Here is a 27,994-nt window from a genome sequence, read left to right on the forward strand (position 1 = left end):
GGCACCTTAAGAAGAAGAAGACTTACCAGATGCAACTGACTTACAAACCTACTTTTTAATCTTTAGATTTTTGAGTTGCGCGTTATTGCCAGACTTCAATTTGCATATCAAAATGTATTTTCGTTTTTTGGTCAAACGGATCAATTTAGAAAAAAATGTTATAAGACTTTTTTGCTCTACATTGTGCCTTCTACCTATACCTTTAAGGAACGCACTATTTTCGGGGACACCCTGTATTTATTTTCAGTATTTTTGAAAAAATCAACTGAAACAGTACAATATATTAAGTAGATATTGACTTCAGAATTTCAAATTTTTTTTTGGACTATTGAACTCCGATTTTTTTTTATTATTTTATATTTTGAGTATTTTTTTGGAGTATGTTTGGAAAAAATCAAGTAAAATCGTAAAGTATCGAGTTCAGAACTCCAAAAATAGAAGGTACCGCTGTTTATAATTTGGTCCCTATAGAAAATCTACAAATATGCAAAAACACGTAAACTTTATTTGTGAGGAGGACATTTTATAGACCAATTTTTAACTAAATTACATCAACCCTCTAGCGGGGGCGGACACAACCCCAAAATATTTAATGGAGTGATTCCTCATTTTAAACGTTATTCAACCACCTTTTAAAAAATAGCACATACCTTATAATATATTTATTTTTAGCACTTTTCGAAAAATCAAGTGAAACCGTAAAGATATTAAGTGTCGAGTTCAGAACTCCAAAATTTTTTTGGGTTTTTAACTCCAAAATTGATTTTTTTAAGAATTAAAGTATTTTGAGTATTTTTTGGAGTAATTTTTTAAAAAACGAACAAAAACTTACAGATATTAAGTAACGAGTTCAGAACTCCAAACATTTTTTGAGGTATTGGATATTTCCCCGGAGCTTCCGGGGAAAATTTTCGTCGATAGAAATCGGAAAAAATATTTCTGTGTAGAATTAAATTACGGTGAATTTTGATTCGGGTGTTTTTGGTTTAAAGTTAAAATATTCGGAGTTGCAGAGCAATAATTGAAAAATAGCAAGATTTCAGAGCGCTAATTTGTAACTAAACAAAATAGCACACTTTCTGCGGACTTTGCAAACCGATATTACTAATAAGCAATAAAATAACTTCTAAATGTATTTCCTTTGTTTTTTCCTAATTTGCCCAGGCTATTAGTAAATACCGCAGGAACGCCATGTAACAATGTTGGAGCAGCTTCTTTTCAGCATGTAAAATATTAAGTGAGAATAAGAACGACATCTATACTAGGTGACGTCTGTTTATTCTAATTTCGTGGGCGTGCTGGAAAAATCCACTAACTCACAAAAGTAAAGTTTTGAGAAAACCGCATTTAAACATTATTATACCTTATGGCTTACCTCTTAAAAATCGGGTACAGTGGCTGTTCAAGTTTTGATACTTACCTGGATATGATTTTGAAGGATGTTAACCACAGGTGGTGTGCACATACATGTATATAAAAATATTTGGAAAAACATTATTTTATTCATGAAAACTTAGAAAAAGATGGAGTTAGTTGATTTTCTTTGTCTTTGAATATTCCGATATATGCACGGTGGATGACGAATTTGGAGATGTACGGTTTTTCCTGTTAACATATTGATGTTTGTGGATTTAATGGTATTAAAATGTCCAAGTTGAAAAAAACGGAGTTGGATTTTCCCAGTAAGTACGCCCACGATGTAGTGGGCGTATTAAATAATGTATTAAATCTAGGTACTTTTGATTGATCTTTCTAATGTATAAAATTTTAAATAATCACATTACAAAGTTTGATGGACGCGTTGGTAAAGCTGAGCAGTTCCCTACACATAGCTTCGAAAGAATATTGAAATATCTAAGAGGACCATTTTTTAAATATTTTCAACTGCCTTTTATTTTTCTTTCCAATTCATATTGATATGATACTGGCGGACATACTTTTTCTCTCGTTGTATCTTCTGCTGATCTATTTTTATTTAAAGTTGTGTAAACGAAATGGCCTATTCTGCTCCTGATTTTCGTTTTTATATTTTAACAACAAAACAAACGGTAATTTAAAAGATTTTTTCTTGTAATTTTTTAATCCACTATATTTTTAACGTTCTAATTTATGATAATTTCAGAGAAACAAATAAAGGCTTTTGTGTTCCAAATTGATCCAATTTACCAAGTTCTTATAGATACGTTTTGCGTACCACCAAAATTTAATAAACCAATTAATTAACTTGTAATAAGCTTTCATGGAAAGATCAATGCCCTGCGACAATTCGTACAATATTAAATTATTCTAAGAACAAACATAATAGACATTCATCCGAAAATGTATATTGTTATATTTCTATTTGATATGAAAATTAAAATTTGATAATTATAGACAAAATTCAATTTAATATAAAATATTTTCAATTTTCTCAACCACGGGCATATAAATTTAGAAACAACCTGTATACAACAAATTGTTATATTTAATTTTAAGAAGTGATTAAATAAGACTCAAGTGAAATCGTTAATAGGTCATTATCGTTGTTCGCCGAAGGATCGGTCATTAGCCGATGCTAAATAAGACTAAGTGGAAATAGAGAATAGGTCATTAAAATTTGTATATAGTAGAAAGTAATTTTAGAATGGGAATTAACTATTTTCTTTGAAATCCATTAAGCATATTTAGAAAGTTTAAAAATTGGTTTTTGAGGAATACTGCGAATGAGAGTTGGTGGTGGAAGTTTGATTTGTGAATCTGGAAGGGATATTTAGAAAGTAGGGGAATGAATGACAAATAGAGATCAGAATGTTTTGAGCTGTCGAGAAGTGAAGTCGAGTAGTAGACGGTAGTGTACGGAGAGTGAGAAAGCCGGTGTAGTTCCGTGAGTGTGGATTATCGATCGTAGAACGAGAGGTAGGCCAGGTTGAGAGTAAAAGAACCTCCTTGAGCCAAGAGTTCCCGGTAGCTGATTGCAGTTTCGAAAAAGGTAGAACACAGCATCACGACAGAAGCAGGAAACGAGAGCTATACGAGCTAGTTTCAGAGGAGAACATTACTGGAAGCCAGGACGAGGTTTTGATTGCAGCCAAGGATAGCAGGAAACGGGTCTTGTGTGAAGACATTCTCAGAGCACCAGAAAAAGGTCAGTCTCATTTGTTTGGACATGAATGTATGGGTTTTTCGTATTAAATACCACATTTAAAATTGAAGAAACATAATCAATAATATCAGAAAAGCTTCATCAAACTTAAATAGAATTGTTGCTAATAAATCATAATAGTTAAATGTTAATAAAAACTTTCAATTGGAAACAAAAAGGAAATAAGATTCCCATGTGTAAATGTTATGTTTAAGAATAATAAGATATAGCAAATATTAAGCAGTGATTGCCATTTAAATAAAATAAACAATATTTTGATTACAATTGTAACCCATATGTGTTATTATTTTACTCTTTTCTTTCCTATCCCGATTAGGAACCATTAAGAAATACTTAGAAGCCACGTATGTAAGTACTTAATTTTATAAAAAGCCCTGAGATTGAAAACACATTGATATGTGATCTGGTAAATTAATTAGATTAGTATTAAAGCATTGATTAAATTAAATGACATATAAAAATATTATCTCATATCAATAATCAAGATCACAATAATATATTGGCATCATCGTGAAATACATCTGCACTACAATGTATTCTCGCCTCTCGGTATCCCGCTTTCGTTGTTTTATTAACCTATTAGTTCACCCCTGCCAGCCATTTTATAAATTAGACAACAGGTTTATGAGTCACTTTGCCTACATTGTGTAATTTTGAACGATATCTAAATATATTATGTTGTTGAGATAAAATTAATATCTACAACAATAGGACGAACATGAAGAACGTCCTAAAAGAGAGATGTACAACTACAAACATAGGTTGCTGGTTGAAAAATATGAGACTTTTACCTGTAATATAGGGATGTCTTAACACTATTGGTTCAAAAACTTTTACAAGCGGGTACTAACAATTTATTGTAGAAAAAATATAAAATGGAGCACAACTAGGAAATAAAGAGAAAACATACATATAAACAAATGGATCATATAGAATATAGAGGAAAACAAAATACTATAACTATAATAATACAGCCGAACCATATTCTAGTCCAATCAGAGAGTGCAGCACGCACCTGTACCGGTTTCGAAACTTATTAGTCCCTCATCAGGAGGCACATATGCTGCTCTCTCTGATCCAACCAAAACAAACCCCAGCGTGCAGTCCCGGATTGCAACGAACGAAATGGCATAGATGCCCTAGCGGCAACTGCTAGCAAAAGACTAAGTTTTCACTCTAATGGCACATAAAACAACATAATGCTATTCTACATCCCACCAGAATGAAAACAATGGGAACCTTCTCTGGTTACACCTCCGAGGCTTCTACAATTTGCAAGCCATACGGCTGCTGAGACTAAGGAAGATGAGGGAATTCTACAATTTACAATTCACGTCCCATCTGCTCAGCGCGGTAAAGTTCCAACGAGAATGGTTCCCTTCGTACTCCAATCAGAGTAAATGTAAATCAGAGTAAATGTAAATTAAAAATGAATAACCATTTTCAATTTCGTTGCAAAACGAAAATACAGCCGAACCATATTCTAGTCCAATCAGAGAGTGCAGCAAGCACCTCTACCGGTTTCGAAACTTATTAGTCTCTCATGAATAACCATTGAAAATGGTTATTCATTTTTGATTTACATTTACTCCGATTGGAGTACGAAGGGAACCATTCTCGTTGGAACTTTACCGCGCTGAGCAGATGGGACGTGAATTGTAAATTGTAGAATTCCCTCATCTTCCTTAGTCTCAGCATCCGTATGGCTTGCAAATTTTAGAAGCCTCGGAGGTGTAACCAGAGAAGGTTCCCATTGTTTTCATTCTAGTGGGATGTAGAATAGCATTATGTTGTTTTATGTGCCATTAGAGTGAAAACTTAGTCTTTTGCTAGCAGTTGCCGCTAGGGCATCTATGCCATTTCGTTCGTTGCAATCCGGGACTGCACGCTGGGGTTTGTTTTGGTTGGATCAGAGAGAGCAGCATATGTGCCTCCTGATGAGAGACTAATAAGTTTCGAAACCGGTAGAGGTGCGTGCTGCACTCTCTGATTGGACTAGAATATGGTTCGGCTGTATTTTCGTTTTGCAACGAAATTGAAAATGGTTATTCACTTTTGTAATATTACACAGACGGGAACTATTGAAACTCGTACTAATAGATTGCTCTTTTAGCAACAATGCACAATCTTTGCCAGATTGTGGAGAGCACATGAAGTGAATTGTACAATGTGTACAAGGGAATTGTTCATGAACTCGTGAGACACTGCCAAACGGAGCTGTTGTTTGGCCAACTCAACGTCTTGATTTGCTCTTTTAAATGGAGTATAATCCGGGGCGTGTTTTATTGACGTGCAACAGAGAGGTTATTTCGGCTTCTTCTTAACTTCGGCGTTATCGAAATGCCTCCCACTTTTTCAGGTAAATATTTTCATACATGAAATGCTTCCCAGGTACAATCGAAATGCCTCCGTTTCGTTAATCATTTAAGCTGATATTTTGTCTATTTAATCTTTGTATAATGACACAATGTTGCCAAATCATAATTTAAATAGATAGTATCTATCTATTTTAATTTTTCTAATTCTTAATGCAGTGTACATAAAATTTGTTTCACATAAATATTTCACAATACGACATATTTCTTTTTAGAAAAGAAAGTTGTTACCCGACAATCTAATATCCAGCTTTTCTGGGTAATTCCAATTCCGATTCTAATTTCTCCCATATTTATAATTCCATAAATAGGTACTTTTACCTTAATCTTTGTGTTTGTTTATATTCTCTGGGTAATTCCAATTCCGATTCTAATCTCTTCTTAAGAGGATCGGTACGTATTTTCGGCTGCAATGCTATTCAAATGGGGATTCATTTTTTTCGAATCCTGAGAAAAATAATAAGTATTTTTGAAAAATTTAAACGCAGAATGAAAGATTACGTTATTAGCGAGGGCCGAAAGTCCCTGAAAACTTCTATAATGTTTATTTTAATAAGTTACAGGGGTGAAAAACTAAGAGAAAATTTAGTGTGATTTTTAATTTCAAATATATCATTCAAAATAAACTTTTTATTTATTCTAAGGGACTTTCGGCCCTCGGTAATAATTTAGTCTTTCATTCTGCGTTTAAATTTTTTAAAAATATTTATTGGTTTTTTCAGGATTCGAAAAAAATGAACACAATGCCCTGGTAATATTTTCCAAATCTATCTTTGTCTTACAACGCACTCAGCCGAATATAATATTGTCAGCATATATTGTCAGTCAGACACTGACAATCAGTGACAATTTTAAATATTTGACATTGCATCGGGAATATGTTGAGTTATTGATTAAATATTATTGATATATAGTGTATTTGATAAACAATTGATTTAAGACGTGAACTTAATAAAAAGTTATTTATTGTGTATTGTTTGTGGAAGATCCAAGCAGAGAATACATCAGGATAATATATTCTGTGATCCAAGTATTTTGTTGTTAAAGATGTTCAAAATTGTAAGCGTTCCATAACAATATATTATTAAAAAATCACTTAAACTCTTTTCCTCTTTTCTCGATTGAGTATTAGTCTTTGTTGTACAAATAAATTATTACAATCACTGAATACATAGTTAGTGAAAAAATTATCACATTTATTAACTGAATTAATAATTTGCAATTATAAAAATAACAGTTATCCAAGAACATTCAAAACCCATCTCTTTAAATTAATGATGACATTTTCAAGTAGAATGACATTCTAGTAATGTTTACATATCCATACCAGTGTGAATTTTACTACACGTAATTTGCCGTGTAAAGACACAAAAAGTAGGGATACACGTAAAATATTTGCGAATTATGTACCCATAGCCTTAACGATTCCACTTTTACCTTAATCTTTTTGTTTGTTTATATTCTCTTTTGTAAATTGTGCTAATGGGCAAAATGTTGTATAAATACTTGAAAGTTGATTAGTTCCTGCATCAGTCAGTTTGTCTATTTCAAGCTTGTCAGTTCGTCGATTTCAAGATCAAATTGTGTTTAAGTCATAAGATCCGAAATAATGGAATCAACGATAAATGTCAGTCAAAAGGGCAAACCTTTACTATCAATTGATGGTTTTACATTCGGTTTTCAAAAAATGTTGGCCAAAGATACAGTAAAACGGAGGACATGTACTAAAAAACCTGCAAATCATTTGTCAAAACACAGGGATGTGAAAATACGATAATTGAATCAATATCACATCATAACCACGAGAAGTTGTCTGCCGAAGTTTACAATAGAAAAGCCGTAAGCAATTCAATAAAAAGCACAGCCGTGGAAGATCTTAGCGAAAAACCAATGAAGCTTATCTGTAAAAAACTTAAGAAGACAAATATAGAGACTTTTACTATCAATGATATCAATAGGGTGTGACAAAATTTATGTTATCCTAGAACCACAAATAATTTAATTAAACTTCCCAAAAATATATCTGAATTTCATAAAGCTCTTGATTCATCTTCTATTATTACAAATAGAAATGAAAATTTTATAATTAAAAATGACAAAGATATTCATATTGTTATATTAACATGTTTTTCAAATCTTCGTTTTCTTTCGACTGTTTCCAATTGGTATGTTGTTGACGGAACTTTTGAATACTGTCCTCGTTTTTTCACTTAATTGTTTTTAGTATACATTGCTTGAAAAATGGACATTATATTCCTCTTGTCTTTTGTTTGCTTCAAGATAAAAAGTCATCTTCATATTATCTCGCTTTTAAATATATCATAAAAGAATGTTTTAAAATTAATTGTCCTGTATCCCCTAAACTTCAGACTTTGAAATTTCCATTCATAATGGTATTCGTAGGCATTTCCTGAAGCAGATCTTCATGGATGTCGTTTTCATTTGGGTCAGGCATGGTATAGAAAGGTTCAAGCACTGGGATTAGCTCCAGAATACCAGAAAAAAGGTGTTGACTCAACCGAAATTACGCATTTTCTTATTTATATTTTTGGTCTTTAATTCGTACATCCTGAAGATGTTAGCGATTTTTTTGCTATAGATTTGGCAGAAATTAAACCAGTCGGTGAAAGAGTCACCCAGTTTTGTGATTATCTTGTTGATAATTACATATCTGAAAATTCGACATTTCCTCCACATTTTGGGCTGAACACTCTTCATCCTTACATTAATAATTTTATTGATACACATAATTTTACAATTTCAAATAAATACCTACATTAAAATGAATTCTGTTTCGACACCAAAAAAAATTGTTGCGGAAAGTACAGCAAAAATAAATTTTCTAAATGAAAAAATTTTAGAATTAAGAGAATGTAAAATAAATAGATTAGAATTTGTCAAAGTAGTATCACATAAATTTAGGAAAAATATTTTGTAATTTTATATTTCTATACACATTTTGTAATATTTTCCAAATAAGTTTTTTGTGATGTTATTTTTAATAAATCTATAAAATGCTTATTATGTTTTTGTATTTTTTGTTAAATTATTATTAACAAAAAATAATGATTATAAAACTAATTACATAATAAGTTAGTTGAAATTTATAAATACCGCCTAGTGTCAATAATGTTTAATACATAAAGGTTGAAAATAAAATAAATTAAATAACAAAATACCAATTTTGCCAAAAATTTACAAAGGGACGAAGATGTGGCAACGTCTCAACTTCACATAAAGATTAGAAGCATGTAATTTATTTAAAGCTTGGCAATTTGTATGTGACCATTTTAACGACAGGTAAGAAACCCTTTTTCGGGAGGCATTTCACATGCGGCCCTTAACTTAGGCTTCGTACACATGCAGGCGCTTAACGCCGCGTTTTACCTGATAAACGAGCGCTTGCATGTGCTCGTGGAGGGCGGGTGCCCGGTACTTGAAAAGTCTTTTGAAACACATGTCTTTTTAGATACGCATTAAAACTAAGTACTGGCTGTCTAATATGTTTACAATGTTGATAGTGTTTCAGTCAAAGATGGAATTAAATATATTATGAATTAAATATATTTTAAATAGTTTTACATGTTCGAAAAATTATTCGAATATATGTTTTCAATAATATTGTTGATGTCTTTTGAAAATACAATTGTAAATGTTTTTTTCTCTTTTTAGGGTCTAGATCCCATCAATTCCACGGCACACTTGCGACCACTAAACTCCGAAATTACCGCTCCTAGGATAGACAGTTATAGGTTTTCCATGGCCAACCTAGAAGATTCCCAAGATGTAGACCTTGATGCCATCCTCGGAGAACTCTGCGCTCTGGAAACCGTTTGCGAACGAGAAATCGGCCAAGCGAGAGAAAAGCTACAATCAGGTAATTTATCAAATCAATTATCGTTTTACTTACAAACTATCTATCGCCTTCGAAAGAATTGGTTTCTTGTAGATTGACCAGACAAATTAAAAAAAAAACTAATTTGTTATTACTAGACTAATTCAGAAGTTGAAAAGGTCCTATTATCAAGGGTATTGATACTCAGACACATTCATACTTGGGTCATTGCTACTGAAATGTACATTTTCAATTATAAAAAAATTATAAATTAAAAATTTAAAAAGCCAACTATGAAAGACCTTCATAGAACAGGAAAATCTAAATATTAATACTCTAATAACAGGTAAAGCTTAAATTTTTTTATATTGCTTATATTTTTAGATTTTGTAATGTTTTGGTTAACACAAGTGAGACAGTAATTAACAAAAGTGAGAAAACAAGAATCTATATTAATATAACGAGTTTCAAAATAAAAATTTTATTCTGTTATAAAAATGCAATGTGAAATTATAAAAAAACTTTTAAGGACTGTCGTGATGAACCAGGCTGTGGATTTTGTTGAGGTGTAATATCTCCTACAAATTCCTCAGGGACTGGAGTGGATGGTGGGGTTATTTCATTAAGCTGAGCTAAAAGTCTTTCTCTTCCTTTTTAGCATAGTACGATTTTTTACTTTTTTCTCGCCAACATTTTCTAATCTTCCTTTGCTCTCGTTCTGATAATTCATCAATTGTCTTTATAGGTCTGGATCCCGCGTGTGAAAAAAAAGTTGATTAATAGCAAGCTGAAAATTTGTTAATAGCTTAAGGGTATCTAGTCGGACAAACTTTGATATATGGGAACACTGGAACAGGGGAAGTTTTAATTGTGGAACAGGTTAAAAATTTGGAACGGTCAGACCACGAAAACGGCACATGTATTTGGTCCGACAGAACAGACTTAAACTCTCCGAACAGAGATTAAACTCTCTTGCAAAAATCAGACAGGTATTTTTCACCAAATGGGCGTTTTAATGAGTGGAACATGTAGAATATGTCAAATGACAGGAATTATGACAGGTGATAAATACCAGTCTGATTTTTGCATGAGAGTTTAATCTCTGTTCGGAGAGTTTAAGTCTGTTCTGTCGGACAAAATAAATGTGCCGTTTTCGTGGTCTGACCGTTCCAAATTTTTAACCTGTTCCACAATTAAAACTGCCCCTGTTCCAGTGTTCCCATATATCAAAATTTATTCGACTAGACACCCTTAATCTATTAACAAATTTTCAGCTTGCTGTTAATCAACTTTTTTTCATACGCGAGATCCAGACCTATTACTTTACCGGCTTCTTTTCTAGCTCTATATCGTTCTCTAGCCTTCCGTTTTTCTTCTTCATGCAATGCCGGATTATTTTTAATTTTTTCTCTGAACTTACGCATCGCATTTTTTGATCTTTCCCTTTCATTGTTTTTCGCCGACTTTGCCATTTCTACAAACTGTCAGTAGGTACTATATTATTAAAAAAATCTATGTTTATTTTTAAAAAAATAAGTTTTAAGCAATGGTTTAAGCAAAAAAATAATAATATTTTGTAACAATTTAATCAAACCTCATTTATGTTAACTCTGTCTCACTTTCGTTAACACATAAATTAACGCAAGTGCGATTAACGAAAGTGAGGTTTTATGTTAAACTTCCCGCCAAATCCCTGATAAATTGTTTAGATGGTGACGCCTTTTTAAGAATAACTACTTTGCTTAATTTCCTAGCATATACAGTTTACAAACATTACTAATTAAAAAATTTTCACAAAATATACTTATTAACAAAAGTGAAACATTATGCTTACCGTCTGTGGGTCTTAACTCCGTTTTTCTATTAATATTTGTTAAATTTCACAGAACAACCTACTACTACTACATTGTTTGATTTGCTTGTCTGGATAATGTTCAGAAGAAATGCGTTCAATGTGCTTCCCCGTTTAGGATTTTGTCCTCTTCAGGGTTTGAGGTGGATGTTTAGTGTTGGCAGCAAAAGCAAACAGTCCGAAAAACACACTGGGGCAAGCGCCGTGTCCTGGTGTTCTTGGATCCTGGGTTATGCCGGACGGTGGTGTCCAGAAGGCTAAGAAGTCAACAGAGAAGAAAGTTTGATGGATTGTTGTTGGTTCCATAGACATTTACGTGTACTGTCCGTGCTTTGCTCTCGACCAGTCTCCCTAGAAACCATTGTACAACGACAGGCGAACCTGCGTCCCTCGTCGGCGGTCAGGAGGTGGCTTTGAGCGCAGCGTGGACAGAGTGCGTTCGAGTGGAGAAAATAGTTGCGGCTATTTTCTTGGGACGAACAGGTATAATTGTGCAATGAAGTTGGGAAACCGCAAAAAACCAACTTCTCCCTGTTCGGGGTAGGGAAGAGGAAATGTTAGAGGTGGGTACGGAAGGCTAATGGGGTAGCCTCAAGGATGTTTTCGTACTCCACCGGGAGTTCGTCAATGCATGTTTGCATTAGAGCGGACGGTACATGAATCTTTTTGCGTTTGGGCTTTCGGTGGAGTACGTGGCCGGAAGATGAACAGGAACATTTTAGAGATTCTTGTGTGTCGGAAGGGGGCCGTTGATTACTTTGATTGTGAAGTTCCTGTTCAGAGAGTTTATTCTCTCGGTGATTTTGGGGGTGTTCGAGATGTTATGGATTTCGTTTGAGGGATATCGCCAGTGCTCATAGTTACATCTACGCAAGACTCTACGTTCTGTCCTCAACAACCTCTCTTGTTTTTGTCTTGAGCAAAGAGAGTAGATACACGATTTGTACTCCATGACGGGTCGAATAAAGGTCCTGTAAGTGTGAATGAGAGTCTTCTTGTGTGTCTTGCCAATTTTTCCAGAGAGAGCGTTGAGAAGTCTGGCCCTGTTCCTTACCCTATCTAAAGTTGCCTTTAGATCTGCGTCCCAGTTGAGAGTCCTGGTAAATAGTACTCCCAAATAGTTTACAGTCGGGCTAACAACAAGCCTTTCTCCCAACAGTCTCAGTGGATATTGGTCGTCTTCATTGCGTATGATTCTATTTGACACAGAAGGGGCGCGAAACACAATTGTTGTTGTTTTGTTCGCGTTCAGCGTGACTCTCCACTTACAACACCATTCGCCGACGCCGTCCAACAGAGCCTGGGCTCTTCTGAAGAGGAGTCTTGGGTTGTATCGAGAGGTAGTTGAGAGCAGAGTCGTGTCGTCTGCATAGAGAAACAGCCGAGTACCTGGGATATTTTGGTTAGTGATGTCGCTGTTGTAGATGATGTACAACAGCGGCGCTAGGACTGAACCCTGGGGAACTCCAGCTTGTGGAGTGAAGGGGGTGGACTTTTGATCGCCTATTTTAACTCTGACAGTAGGGTTGTGGAGGTAGGAGTGTACAATTTTGGTAAATTGCAATGGTAGCCCGATGTCCAGAAGTTTCCGAACAAGCCCGTCATGCCAGACCTGGTCGAAAGCCTTCTGCACATCCAGAAATGTGGCTATGGCGAATGAACCATCGTTGATGGTTTGAGTAACTTTGGTAGTGAAATCTATTAATGCATGTTTAGTAGATTTACCTGACTGGAATCCATATTGGAATTTTGGTATGATATTGTGGTTTTCGAGAAAGTTATTGAGCCTCTCTTTTAGGATTAGCTCAAGAACTTTACCCAGAGTATTGATTAATGAAATTGGTCTGTAGGATTCCACGTCGGTTGGGGGTTTGCCTTTTTTCAAAAGCATGATGGTGTTGGCCACTTTCCAAGGAGTAGGAAAGTGGCTGTTTTTGAGACATGCATTGAATATTTTAGTTAGAAGAGGAATGATACTCTCTGGAAGTTTTTTGAGGCACCTTCGGTTGATGCCATCAGGTCCGGGAGCGCTGTTTTTGCCAATTTGGCAAAAGCTCTCCGTTTCCCTGTCAGTGAGGGGGTCCATGATAGGATCATAGACTGGAATGTAGTGGTTGAGAGTAACATTTACTATGTATTCTGTGTTGAATTTAAATATGCGATCAAAGTTCGGGTTATCTGGTGTTTGAAAATTGTTTTGAAGCGAATTTCTGAATGCTTCGGCTTTCCCTTCTGGGGAATTGACTATGTGATTGTTGACCAACAGATGGGATGGTTGAGATAGTTTTTGTTTTGTTAGGACTTTGAATTTTTGCCAGAATTTACCTCCGTCTCTGTAGTCCAGTTTTGAGGTAGCATCTTCCCACCGGCGAGCCGTTAGGACAGATATCTCCCTCTTTATCCTAGCACAGATCCGGTTGTACTCTGTTTTGATTAGTGGGTTTCTGTTGGCCTTGTATTGACGTAGAAGACGTCGTTTTTGTTGGATTTTGGCAATGATGTATTGTGGAAGTGCCGGTGATGTATAGGTTATTTGTTTGAGTGGAATTGCGTGCGTGATCGCCTCAGTGATGAGGTTCTCGATATCAGTTGCACTGGTGTCGATACTATCGTTAGTATCGAGTTCGCCTAACATAGGGAGATTAGAACAACCTACCTCTCTCAAGGCTTTTATTCAACTAAAGAAGACTTAATGTCACACTATTAGCGCCATCTAACTGAATTTATGTGAAATAATAATTCTATTAACGAAAGTGAGAATTAATGATGAGGACACCTATAAAAATCTGATTTTAAACTATAAAATAAAGTATTTTTTATAGGGGATGATAAAACTAAGAAATAATGTCAGCTATTTTATCATTCTCTGTAATTATTTATTTTACATATGTTAAAATGCCGTTTTTTTTGTTTCAAAGCTTATATTAGCAAGGTGGGGACATTAACGAAAGTGAGAATTGACTCCTTTAATTGCAAAAAAATATAGGATTGGTTTTATTTGTGGGATTTAAATAATCATAGGAAGTTAAGTTCTAATGCACTTTATTTGAGTGTAATATTATGCTAATTATTTTTTCTTATTAAACCTTATTTTTGCTTAAAGGACATCAAAATGTATATTTTGAAAGCAATGAGGGTCAATCCATGCCAAGTGGTCCAATATAAATTAAGTTGGTTGCTTGACTATTTTTAATATTTTTTATTTTTTTACCTTTTAAACTTCAGTCTATAGAGAGTACAAAATTGCATTCATTTTATTTTTAAAAAATTTAGTTTGCCGATGACGGCCATTTTTGTTAAAGCGTGTCGATCATTTTCACGGAAAACATGGCTTCGCTCTTTAGCCAATCTTTTTTCTGAGGTTTGTCCTAGAACATTAAATGAAAAACCAAACTTTTTAGAAAAGTATGTTTTAAAAAACGGCCTATAGCATTAGTTAATTTCAAACTACCCTTAAGGCCTTAAATGAACCTCAAAGTTTGAATAGGTAAACTGATAAAATTCCATTTTCAGAATTTTTTTAACAGCATAAGGCAAGCTGATATTGTTTTGTAATTTTTTTCTGCAAAAGATATACGTACATACTTTAAATAAAAAAAGTTTGAGCTTTGAGACTTGAGTAAATTTTTTCAAAAAAAAATCTCAAAAACGTAATCTTTTGAAAAATCTCAAAGTTTGACCCCTTATATCTATGATGGGCACGGATGAAAAAATTTAAAATTTGGCTGAATGTTAGCCCCTAGCAAGTAGAATAAGGAGTAAAAATTTGGAGTTGCAGACTTACGTCATATAGGAGTTACAGGCCTGAGAAAATGGTCAAAAATCAAAATGGTCAAAATTTGAGCGTTTGCGGGCAGGGTAATTAAAATTCAAATAAACTATCTAATGAAATAAAATTAATCTTTTTTTACCAGATTTCACAATGGATACAAATTTATACAGGGTGGGCCAAAGAAAAGAGTCCACCTCCATATTTGTCAATAGTTACCTATTAGATTTTAAAGAAATGCCGAAATAGGTCCATTTTTATTTTTATTATATTGCAACTTTTTGGGATATAAATTACAATTAAATTACAATTTTTTTATATATATTTCATACATCTCCATGACGTGTTATCGTCAGTGACGTCATCCATCTAGGCGTGATGACGCAATCGATGATTGTTTTAATGGTAATAGGTGTCGTATGTTATCTCATTTGAAAGAGTGTTCAATTCTCTGTTCAGTAGTACAAACAATAATATAATTATTTATACAGGGTGGCCAAAAAATAATTTTTGAATTAAATTAATTAACGCAAAAAGTAGAATGTATGTAATTTATTTAACTCAAAATACATTTTATTGCAAATTATTGCAAATAAACTTTGCTTTTCGCTTAAATTAAATGTTCAAACTGTCAAAAGGTAAGTGGGAGGCTGTTTGTGATTTAATTTAAGCGAAAAGAAATGTTTATTTGTAAAATAAACATTTTTTTTATTTTTTGACAGCAGTACAATGTATTTTTAGTTGCCACAAGACCCCTATTCCCATTTAAAAAAATCATCGATTACGTCATCACGCTCTGATGGATGACGTCACGTAGTATGAAATATATCCCAAAAAGTTGCAATATAATAAAAATTAAAATGGACCTATTTCGGCATTTCCTTAAACTCTAATAGGTAACTATTGCCAAATATAGAGGTGGACTCTTTTCTTTGACCCACCCTGTATAAATTTGTATTCATTGTGAAATGTGGTGAAAATAGATTAATTTTTATTTCATTAGACAGTTTGTTTGAATTTTAATTACACTGCCCGCAAACACTCAAATTTTGACCATTTTGATTTTTGACTATTTTTTTAGACCTGTAACTCCTTTATGACGTAAGTCTGCAACTCCAAATTTTTACTCCTTATTCTACTTACTAGGGGCTAACATTCAGCCAAATTTCAAATTTTTTCATCCGTGCCTATCAGAGATATAAGGGGTCAAACTTTGAGATTTTTCAAAAAATTACGTTTTTGAGATTTTTTTTTGAAAAAATTTACTCAAGTCTCAAATCTCAAACTTTTTTTATTTAGAGTATCTACATATGTCGTTTTCAGAAAAAAATTACAAACCAATATCAGCTTGCCTTATGCTGTTAAAAAAATGCTGAAAATGGAATTTTATCAGTTTACCTATTCAAACTTTGAGGTTCATTTAAGGCCTTAAGGGTAGTTTGAAATTAAATAATGCTATAGGCCGTTGTTTTAGAGCATACTTTTCTAAAAAGTTTGGTTTTTGATTTAATGTTCTAGGACAAAGCTCAGAAAAAATATTGGCTAAAGAACAAAGCCATGTTTTCCGTGAAAATGATCGACACGCTTTAACAAAAATGGCCGTCATCGGCAAACTAAATTTTTTAAAAATAAAATGAATGCAATTTTGTACTCTCTATAGACTGAAGTTTAAAAGGTAAAAAAATAAAAAATATTAAAAATAGTCAAGCAACCACCTTTGGACCACTTGGCTTGGATTGACCCATGACCCACTTAGTGGTGGAATAAAAATAGAATAATAATAAAATTTATAGATAAACTTTGAACACTGGCTTTATAGAAGAATCTTGAAAATACCTTTGGATAACCCACACCACCAACGAAAATGTTCTGAGGAGAATAGGTACAGATAGGGAACTGCTAAAGATCATCAAAGTTAGAAAAGTTAGCTACCTGGGACAAATAATGAGAAACGGAAAGTACCGCCTCGCGCAACTGATCATCCAGAAGGCACTATAGGCACTGTTTCACAGAAAAAGCTTCTATCCTTCCTCTTTAGAATAACGTTTGGTAGAAGTCTTTAGGATTCATGATATCCGAGATACGATTTTTCAAATTCCTCCACTCATACCATTTTTGGGCCATTTTTGCCGTGCCGCTGTGATGTCTTTTTGTCTCACTTAAGACTACACCATCTAATGCCGGATACATACATGCGGTATTCGGTGAGTCTCGAATAGCAAATAATATTAACTATAATCGCTATGGGTTCATGGTTTCACATAACGAATAATCTCAACGCGATTATTTCTATCGTCAATTCGTCAGTAGGAGTAGGTATACACTAGTGATGTAACGAATATTCGTATTCGCATTTGCGAATATTCGCATATTTTTGCATATTCGCATATTTTTGCATATTCGCATTCGTATTCGCATTCGAGAAATGTGTGCGAATGTTTTGCGAATATAAATATCCGAAAAAAAAAATAATTTGAAGATAATATTAGGTTAATAACATCAAAATCTGTTAATTTCTCATATATTTTTATTAAGAAAAGGTAACTTTACCTTGTATAATCACATTATCAGCCTTCACTTTATTTTATTATTTGGTATTATGTAGTAAAGCTTAAGATTCAGATTGATTTACACTAAATATCAATTAACTTTTCATTATAAATTTAGAAAACATGTCAAAAATAGATACAAATTAAAAAAAAATACAGAATATTCGCATCCGCATTCGCGAATGTCGGTAGCAGATATTCGCATTCGCATTCGTATTCGCGAATGTTCAAAAAATGACATTCGTTACATCACTAGTATAGGTACACTATACACGAATCAAAGGAGATCAATAACACCGAGTAGTCACGTATACATATCTTGTTCCCCAATACAAATAAACATTTTCAGAGTAGTTCGGTGAATTATTCAGTGAATAATTCGCCGAATAGTGATTTACTGAATATCGCATGTGTGTATCCGGCATTACGCATATTTGCCAAGAGTCTCAAATAAAGTCTGTTCGCTAAACTCAGACGCAACTTTCTAGATATTTTAGTCGGTAATTTTGCCAATTTTAGTAAAATTGGCAAAAAATAATTACTAAATAGTTAATAATCACTAACTAGTTAGTAATTTTGCCAATTTTTGCAAAATTGGCAAAGAACAAAAAAATTATCGACTAAAATATCTAGCCAGTTGCGTCTGAGTTTAGCGAAACGACTATAGCTGATGTTTGCAGTGGCGAAGCTTGATGAAAAATTTTTTGTAGACAATTTTTCCATATTTTTGTTATGAACTTAATTTAGGTCGTTTTTGACTATTTTTCAATTTAATTTTATCTTCTAAGTTAAGCGCCGAAAATAGGTTCTCTTTTAAAAACACGACGGGTCGAAATCACTGAATCCATGATAATGATATAGTATTTAAAAAAGAAAATTAAGAAAATAGATCTATTGATATTGAACGCTCTTAAATCATCTGTCCGACCAAGACAACTAAAGAAACATTAACCTTTAACTACACGCGCTGGCGTATTTTGTACGCCAGATATAAGAATTCTACTGCAAATATATTTAAAAATTTAATTTTTGACCTTGTTTATCTCTCTAACCTATCACTAGAATGTACTTTACAATTTGGTTTTAGTTTCGTTATAATTGGCGTTCTGGGAAGATCGTAATTTACAGGTTATTATTTGTTGTTTCCGGTGGTGGACAACATACGCCACGTATATATTAATATAAGTAGTAATATAAGTACATACTTCAATTGTTTTTTAGTCATTATGGCACAAAATATATTTTTAAATATATATAAAACGCATCCGTTTCCAACGCAACCGGACCGACCTGTCACACTATGCGTTTAGTCTGGTGCAGTTTGTAAGCGCGTACTGATAACTCAAAACGCATCCGTTTCCAACGCAACCGGACCGATCTGTCACACTTTGCGTTTTGACCGGATGCGGCGGAAACGCATCCGGTCAAAATGCATAATCTGACATCGGCCTAAAGGTTTAGAATTTGTTCCGTTTAGTTTTAATTTTTCTGTAATAATAGTGCAGGATTTTAGTATGTTTGGCTAATATTAATTATTTTTAAAGACATTTCTAAAAATATTCTGGGGATTTTTCTATTTGGGTAGACAATGTCTACCTTGTCTATTCTTAAGCTTCGCCCCTAAATGTTTGGTACTTACACCCTGCACATTAATCCCCTTGCTGGGATCATTTTATACGAGGTGCAACCCTGCTCCGAGGCTTGGTATTTTTTTGCACTAAAAAAACTTTTAACGGATAACGAGTCCCAAGTCCGGTGCTCCAACCTTCAACTTGGAGAACCAGAATTTTGTTGAGACTTTTTCCCCTTTGCCGGCATGGTTCCAGTTTTAAGGCGCCAGTAACTCGCTGTTTACCCCCTCTTGTTTGCTACATAACGCACTTCGCATTTCGAAGTCAAAAGCCTTTGGGGACGTGAGAGTAGAATACTCAACGCATAACACTAGAATCAAAATCTGTCATCATCTACAACGTCCAAACAAGTCCTGGCGACAAAAGTCACCTAAAACAGGACTCCCAGAACATCCAAACAAGAACACACACAACTACTACATCCCACAGGACGTGATTCGAGACTAGGACAAGTTCTATTTCTAGAACTCTCGACGGAAACAGTGGACAATAGGAGTTGTACTGCCTTCAATATTCTGTACCAACCTCAAACCACCTTTAAATTTATTTGTAACAGAAAAACCTGAAGCTCTTTGGTCGGCGGTACCTACCGGTATTGTAGTTATGAAAGATGGTCTATATCTCTCACATTTGAAAGCATAGCATTCAATACTGTACTAGTTTGACAGAAAAGTACGCACCACAGCAGTTTGAAAATTGCTGAAAGAGTTTTATTTTTAAATCTTTGATATAAATAAACGATTATATGTCGGAAGTTACTGGTAGTTGGTAGTCCAAATTCTTTACTGTGTGAGGTACGAGGTAACCTAACCCAAAAACATAGTTTATAAAAATCATACCAGAGATACTGGAGTACGAAGCTCAGATCAATATTGTATGTTGTAAAGGTATTTACAGATGAATACTGTCGGTTGTTATTTTCAATGTTTTCATTAATTGTTTGATAGCTTTACTGTATCAAAAATATTAACTATTTTCTTGAAGAGTAATCTAAGAAAATTTTCATCTAATAGATGAAACATTATTTCGGGCATATCATTTGGTTAACTTGATTGCTGTGAAGTAAAAGTACTAATACATCTTTAGATTCTGCCAAAAAAACTGTAGGTTTGTTCCAACTCGATACAAAACTGTTCTTGACTCGTTACGCGCATGCGCAATAACGAATAATTATGCGCAGTAACACATTTTTCGTTACTGCGCGGTTCACGAACCGTTAAAGAACGGTTTTGTATCGAGTTGGAACAAACCTTGTGTTACCAGTTAAAATACATACAAAAGGTCGTTTCTATGCAATTATGAAAATATACTTAGTCAATAAGACAACATTGACGTCTAAAGTCTAGAGTCTAAGTGTTTCACGTACTAGAGTTAAGGCAATGCTATTGGCAAATTGGGTTTGTAAACTTTAATAATGCCAGAAAATCATGGCATGCCCATTTTATAATAAATACCGCATACATTTGCAAATTTATGTGCTTATTTAATGCAAATATTTATAATTTCAGATGCTCAATCATTGTCACAATTTGAAAACAGAACGCACAGTAGATCCCTATCAGAAGCCTCGCGCGTAAAGATCGACACAGAAGACAATCTAATCCTTAAAAATGATTCAGGCAGGACCGAATCTCCAGATAACGATTCTGCCTTCAGTGATACTGTTTCTATGTTGTCCAGCGAATCATCTGCCAGCAGTGGAGGTAGCGGAGCCAAACCACAGACTTTAAGGCTTCAAAATATACAACAGGTAAGTTGTTTCCTGTTATTAAAGTGTCAGTTCCTTATGGAAATTCTTGGATCTTTTGGATCTTTTATTGTGGTTATTTTGAGACGAGACATTTCACAAAGAATTATCTTTTTTGTTACACTAGAGAACGGAAAAAAGACAAGAGTGTGAGCTTCCACAACAGAACAGTTAGAACCCTATTTGTTCTGTTGTGGATTTTCCTATTTTCTGTTTTTTCTAATCGGAAGAATCGGAAGAAAAGTGACACAACTTAGAAAATACATATCTAACTCCAATATTATCTTGTTAAATTTACTCCAAAAACCCTATACCTACTACCAGGAAAAGTGTCACATAGATGTTTACTTCCAACTTCGTAAGATGGCGTTAGTGGTATTATTCTTTTGGAGGTAAAATGAATATTTTTGTTCCGGAATATTGACACTTTTCTATAATTGATGGATTCGACCGTTACTTGATGGAAGTTCATTTTATCTCACAATAAAACAATGAAAAACGTTTGTTTTTCTATACTTCCACAAAATTTATTACAACTATGTTATTACTAGAGCTGTTTCGGCATCACTTGAGAAAGGCACTTTGCCGAAACAGCTCTAGTAATAACATAGTTGTAATAAATTTTGTGGAAGTATAGAAAAACAAACGTTTTTCATTGTTTTATTGTGACACTTTTCTAGTTATGCTCTGACGTTGAAAGTGAACGTATCGTTATTTATTGCGAAAACCGTTGTATTTCAAAACATGTCCTAGGTATTTTTCGGCATGTGACGGAAAATTACCAATATTTTAAAAGAAACGTGACAATTCAAAATGTTGATCTTTTTTCTTTGTTAAATCCGATATCATATTTTTTAAAAACAAAAGATGTAGATCTTTGAAACGCACTCAGTGGTCAAAAAATCGAAAGTTAATGGTTTAACGACCACTCGTACGAAATCAGAACAGATGAAATAGAGAATGTGGAAAAATCCCCTTACGAACAATTCACACATCCACTATTTCGGGCTGGAAAATTTTTTTTGAATAGAATCAAAGATCCAAACACCAGTTCTTAGAAATGTGTTTCGCCCTCTTCAACCTCTCTGGGCTCATCAGTGAAGATGAGAGGTTGAATATCTTCAGACACATTCCAATCAAAAAACAACATTAGAGACCTAGACATGGCAGGAGCGTAAATCTACGATGAGCCCAGAGAGGTTGAAGAGGGCGAAACACATTTCTAAGAACTAGTGTTTGGATCTTTGATTCTATTCAAAAAATTTTTCCCAGCCCGAAATAGTGGATGTGTGAATTGTTCGTAAGGGGATTTTTCCACATTCTCTATTTCATCTGTTCTGATTTCGTACGAGTGGTCGTTAAACCATTAACTTTGGATTTTTTTATCACTGAGTGTGTTTCAAACATCTACATCTTTTGTTTTTAAACATCTATTTTACTTTAAGTAATTAGGGAATTAAAACTTGAGACTGTCATTGTCAGATTTGGCGTAGATTTACGCTCCTGCTATGTCTAGGTCTCGAATGTTGTTTTTTGATTGGAATGTGTCTGAAGATATTCAACCTCTCATCTTCACTGATGAGCCCAGAGAGGTTGAAGAGGGCGAAACACGTTTCTAAGAACTGGTGTTTGGATCTTTGATTCTATTCAAAAAAATTTTCCCAGCCCGAAATAGTGGATGTGTGAATTGTTCGTAAGGGGATTTTTCCACATTCTCTATTTCATCTGTTCTGATATCATATTTTTTATTATTTTCATTCTTACACAATTAGAAACATTCACTTATTCATATTATTCCTTTTTAAATGAAGTAAAAGTCAGACTTACTCTCAATCTTTATTATAACTTCCGACGACCGGTTTCGCTCTTTAAAATATGTAGAGCATCTTCAGGTCAAAGGTAACAAGTTACAAAATGCTACAAAAAAAGCATTTAAGATTATTCCTTTTTAATTCATAAATTTAAGCAATTACCGTTTAAAACTGACAGTTAAATTAAGATCTAAAAAATCCATTTTTGTCTCCCCCGAAAAAAGTTGTTTTTTGAGTTGTGACACTTTTCTTTCGGACGAGCGAAATGTAAAAGCATTACATTAATGCACTAAATAAACTAGATCCAATATTTCCATCCACTCATAAAAATATAATGATGAATGCAATAAAATAACTAACAAATGGACGATATACAAATGTAACCTGAACTCTGAAAACAAAATAGGTAAAATTTCACAATAGCTATTTGGTTGAAAGTTGATGCGAGGCAATTTAAAAAATAGTTTGGATTTTTTATTTTGTATTAATGTAACAAAAACTGCAAAGGATACACAGAAAAACTGATATCCACATTCAGATTTAACATTAAGGGATATGTAGGGAAACATGAAACCAGAAGTTTTCGTTTGCGAAAAAACTACAAACTATGATAGATTTTTTTTTACTATACCTATGATAGATTTAGACTTTATTTAATATGTGATTTTTATGCCTTAATTTTTTAGGCAATAGGAACTCTTCCTATTAGTTCCCCGTTTTTCTCAACCCCGGTTACCATTTTTAAGTATCCCTTCTTACTTTTGTGGCACTATATTTTGTATATTATGTGTATTTGTTCATTGTGTACAAAGATTAATTTATTTTAATATACTTTAAGAGAGTAACAACAAAATATACATTTTACTATGTATATTCACACTTCCATTATATTTTTGTGTAATCGATACTTTTCTATTAACAATTATTTTTAATTTTAGGATGACGCTTCAAGACTTAAAGCGGAAAAAATCAAGATGGCCATGGAGAAAATCAAAGAAGCCAATATTCAAAAGTTGTTTTTAAAAGTGTTTACTACAGACGGTTCGGCAAAGTCACTACTAGTAGATGAAAAAATGATTTGTTCCTATGTTACTAGGTTATTGGCAGATAAAAATCACGTCCAAATGGAACCAAAATGGGCAATCGTTGAACATTTGCCTGACTTGTATATGGGTAAGTACAGGATAATAATTCGAACGTTTTATAGATACAATCCTGTTTTCTTTGCATTAGCTGACATTGATCTAATATATGAACAGTAGGTTGTCACTTCCCCGTGTCTTCCCTTGTCCGACAATCTCACACAATATATTACTTTTATTTATTTATTTACCCAAACGAGGTATAACGAGATCTGTATCAACGAAAACTATTTAAGCCATCTTTAGTGCCCAAATGATGTACCTACTTATAATAGTAGCAACTAAGGGAAAACTAAGAGGGCAGGCACGTAGCCAAGGGAGGGGTCCATGGGGTCCGGACCCCTCCCAAAACTGCCTCTGTTTTGGTACCAAGGCAGCAAGTTTATCCCCAAGTTGTTATTATGATTTGTGAAAAAGTGAACGAAATTATTATTATTATTTTGTATTAGGATTATTTCTGTATTTATTCAGTGTACGGATCAACTTATTATCCAATAGAATATCCAATATATCTAAATATAAATATATCTAATTTAACACTCAGATTTACCAAAAACGAAAGAATTCTATTATAATTTCAAATTCTTTTACCTGAATTTGCCTCTACAGAAAAAGCAAAATTGCTAGAAAATTTGTGTCTCCATTATAGTCTAAGATCCGAATAGGAGGTCAAAATGTACCCATCTGCTTGCCGGATGAAACATTTTTTTTATTAAATTTCATACATAGACAAATATTTCTAGCATGGGTTGTCTATCAAAATCGTGTCATAGCTATCCTTAAAGGGGGGCCGAAGGGGTTGAAATCAATATTTCAAACACATTTTTTTTAAAGTTTGGTAGAATTATTTTATTTTTAAATTAAATAGGCATGTTCAGTACAATTCATAGATGTCTTATTTTTTGTTTAACAATAATAAATAATATGTTGATTTTTACCATTTTTTGCAAAAAAAATTCGCTGTTTTGACTTCTGAGTGATTTCAAAAAGTCAAAAGTCGATAAAACTAAAAAAACTCGACAGAGTTTATTACCTCGAAAAACTCATAAGCTAATAAAATCTTTTTGAATTTTTTCTTTACCATGATCTAATGAAGAGTTCTGATGTCCACCGCAAAATTCATTATATTTTGAGGTGTCTTCAAAAATTTGCCACCGTTGGTTTATTTTTCAATATTTTCCCTTGAATTTTTTCTTGAATAATCTATGAATTATACTTAATTTTATTTTATGATTTTTAATATGAATTATTAATTATATTTGGTTTAAAAATAGAATAGTTCTATCATACTTTAAAAAAAATGTGCTTGAAATATTTATTTCAACCCCTACGGCTCCCCCTTAAGGATAGCTATGACACGATTTTGATAGGCAACCCATGCTAGAAATATTTGTCTATGCATGAAATTTAATAAAAAAAATGTTTTATACGGAAAGCAGATGGGTGCAAATTGACCTATATTCGGATCTAGGACTATAAATGGAAATTAAACAAAAAGTACGTAAAAACAATGACTAAAAAATATGATAGTACAGTCACTGAAGGTTTTCACCTGCGATTTCCTTGAACCTCCATCGATTTTGATGAAAATGAGTGAGTAGTTAGAGGATACCTCAAGAAATAAAAATGACATGGTGCCAACTTGCGATTTTACCCTGGGGATGGATGCCACCCCTTCTCAGAGGTGAAAATTATTTTATCGCCAACCGTTACTAAAGTCATTCATTACTGTATTCATTTGCTCTCATTTGCGGCAGTAAAGTAACAGTTCATTTTATTGAAAGAAGAATTTTTCTTTACCTGCCGCTTTAAAAGACACCTCAAAATATAATGAATTTTGCGTTGGACATCAGAACTTATCATTGAATCATGGTTAACCAAAAATTCAAAAAGTTTTTATTGTGAGTTTCTCGAGGTAACGCTGTCAAGTTTTTTTAGTTTTATCTAATTTTGACTTTTTGATACCACTCAGAATTCAAAACAACGAATTTTTTTGTAAAAAAGAGTGAAAATTAACATATTTATTATTGTTAAACAAAAAATAAGCATACAACAAAAAATATCTCGACAGCTTTACCTCAAAGAATGTCTAAAGAAAATATATACAAAATTCCAGGTGGGTCGGTCAAGTAGTTTTTGAGCTACAATGTCTACAGCCTTTGAAAAAAGGAGTCTTGAGGAAAACGAGTTTAAAGTATTGTCAACTTTTATTTTCAATTTCTTTTTTGTCTTTCAAATCGTAGAATGATGCACACCTTAATATATTTTTGAATCGTGGAGTAATTTACAAAAGAAAATAAAAACAGCTGTTGACCGTTGTTCACTACGTTCAAGCGTGCTGGCGCGAACCTGCTGCAAATCGAATCGAATCTAGGGCTATTTAACACTATCTCACTACCTCCCTACCTTCGACTCGTTTTATAGCAAGTTCGTGCCAAAGCGCCTGAACGTAGTGAGAAACGGTCAACAGCTGTTCTTATTTTCTTTTGTAAATTACTCCGCGATTTAAAAACATATTTCGGTGTGCATCACTTTACCATTTGACAGACAAAAAAGAAATTGAAAATAAAAGTTGACAATACTTTAAACGCGTTTTTCTCAAAACTGATTTTTTTAGGCTGTAGACATTGAAACTCAAAAACTACTTGACCAACTCTCCTGGAATTTTGTATATATTTTCTTTAGCCATTCCTTGAGGTAACGCTGTCAAAATATTTTTGTTTTATGCTTATTTTTTGTTTAAGAATAATAAATATGTTGATTTTTACATTTTTTTTAAATTCGCCGCTTTGACGCTGGTGATATCAAAAAGTCAAAAGTCGATAAAACTAAAAAACTCGACAGAGTTATCTCGAAAAACTCATAAGCTAATAAAATCGTGATCAACCAGTTCTAACATTGATGATGATATGTTATATATCAAAAATATTCTGTGATTGATGTAGCCCAGAAAGGGATTTTAATAAATTTTATACCTTTTATAAAGGATTTGTCAATAATTTTTTTTTTAATTTGGGTTGTGTTTGGACCCCCCTCAAGCACATTTCCTGGCTACGTGCCTGTAAGAGGGATATCAGACCTAGAAAAAATGTCGCTAGAGAAATTACTGACAATAAATCTAAAGGAAAAAAAAATCACATATACAGAAGACATATCAGTAATTACTATAGGCGGAACAAACATAACCGTGTCCTACAACTACTTCTAGATAAAAATCTGGATATGAAAGAAATTACTGTACTCAGAAGAGATCGTTTAGGAAGCAGATATTTTACACCTATTAATGTTTATTGTTTGTTAATTGCAACAGTTTTATATTCATGGCTTTTCTTGATTGTAACGTCTACTGTCATTGGTAAGATCAATTTTTGAGGCAATCATTAAGTAAATCATGACGGCACAATTCTATCTGAATTACAGATATACCTAACACTTCATAATAATTAACACCTCGCAGATATGCCACTGAATACGCCCGAGCTTCAGATTGCTCTGCCGTTGGATGAGTCCGATAGTTCGAAGCGAAAATATGTCATTTCGTCCACCTACCATAAATGGCGTTTGCTTTTAATACTTTACTTTACTTTGTCCGGCCATATAATTCATAGAATTTCGACCCAATATTGTGCTACGTCCGTTTCATCTTTGTTGGCGAGTCACAAATCTTCAAGGGTACACCAATGACAACAGTTTCTGCATGGAAAAATTGTTCTATATTTTGTATCTCTCCACAGTCAGAGTTCACATCATCTTGGTCTATTTTCCCCCATCTTACCATGTTTGCTTTTACTGGAGCTAACCCCGTTCTTATCCTATTCATAGTGTTCCTCGTTTTAAAGTCTAGAGATTGGCCGGTCTATTGAATCTGGGGAAGAGAAAAATACTTGGGCGGTTCATCCTGCACTGTTCCAGGGAAGCCTTTCCTGGATTTTAGTTGCTTTCGTGCTGTTAGAGCTCTGTATAGGGCATGCTGCTCGTCCGCGTTTTTTTAATTATTTCTATATGCTCTGCAACATTTCTGCGTGTTGAGAGTTCTGCACAATCTGCAGCAGATTTGATAGTGGCGTCGGTTTCATTCACCACGTTACTATCCTGCATGTCTCATTCAGCTCAGTATCAACTTCTTTGGTGTGGGCAGATC

The 27,994-nt window shown here is 33.6% G+C and overlaps 1 protein-coding gene across 4 annotated transcripts in view; it reads left to right on the plus strand.

Annotated features, from left to right (window-relative positions):
• The window catches only part of LOC114335880 (ras-associated and pleckstrin homology domains-containing protein 1-like), a 398,332-nt gene that overhangs the window by 344,541 nt on the left and 25,797 nt on the right, over positions 1–27,994 (plus strand). For all 4 annotated transcript variants that reach the window (XM_028286171.2, XM_050649553.1, XM_050649492.1 and 1 more), the window contains exons 2-4: positions 9,190–9,394; positions 20,662–20,903; positions 23,650–23,884. In XM_028286171.2, coding sequence (XP_028141972.1) covers positions 9,190–9,394; positions 20,662–20,903; positions 23,650–23,884 — 682 coding nt within the window. The remainder of the gene's footprint in view (positions 1–9,189; positions 9,395–20,661; positions 20,904–23,649; positions 23,885–27,994) is intronic.

The sequence above is a fragment of the Diabrotica virgifera genome, chromosome 1 (assembly GCF_917563875.1).
Source record: "Diabrotica virgifera virgifera chromosome 1, PGI_DIABVI_V3a".
In the NCBI taxonomy this organism is placed as follows: Eukaryota; Metazoa; Arthropoda; class Insecta; order Coleoptera; family Chrysomelidae; genus Diabrotica; species Diabrotica virgifera.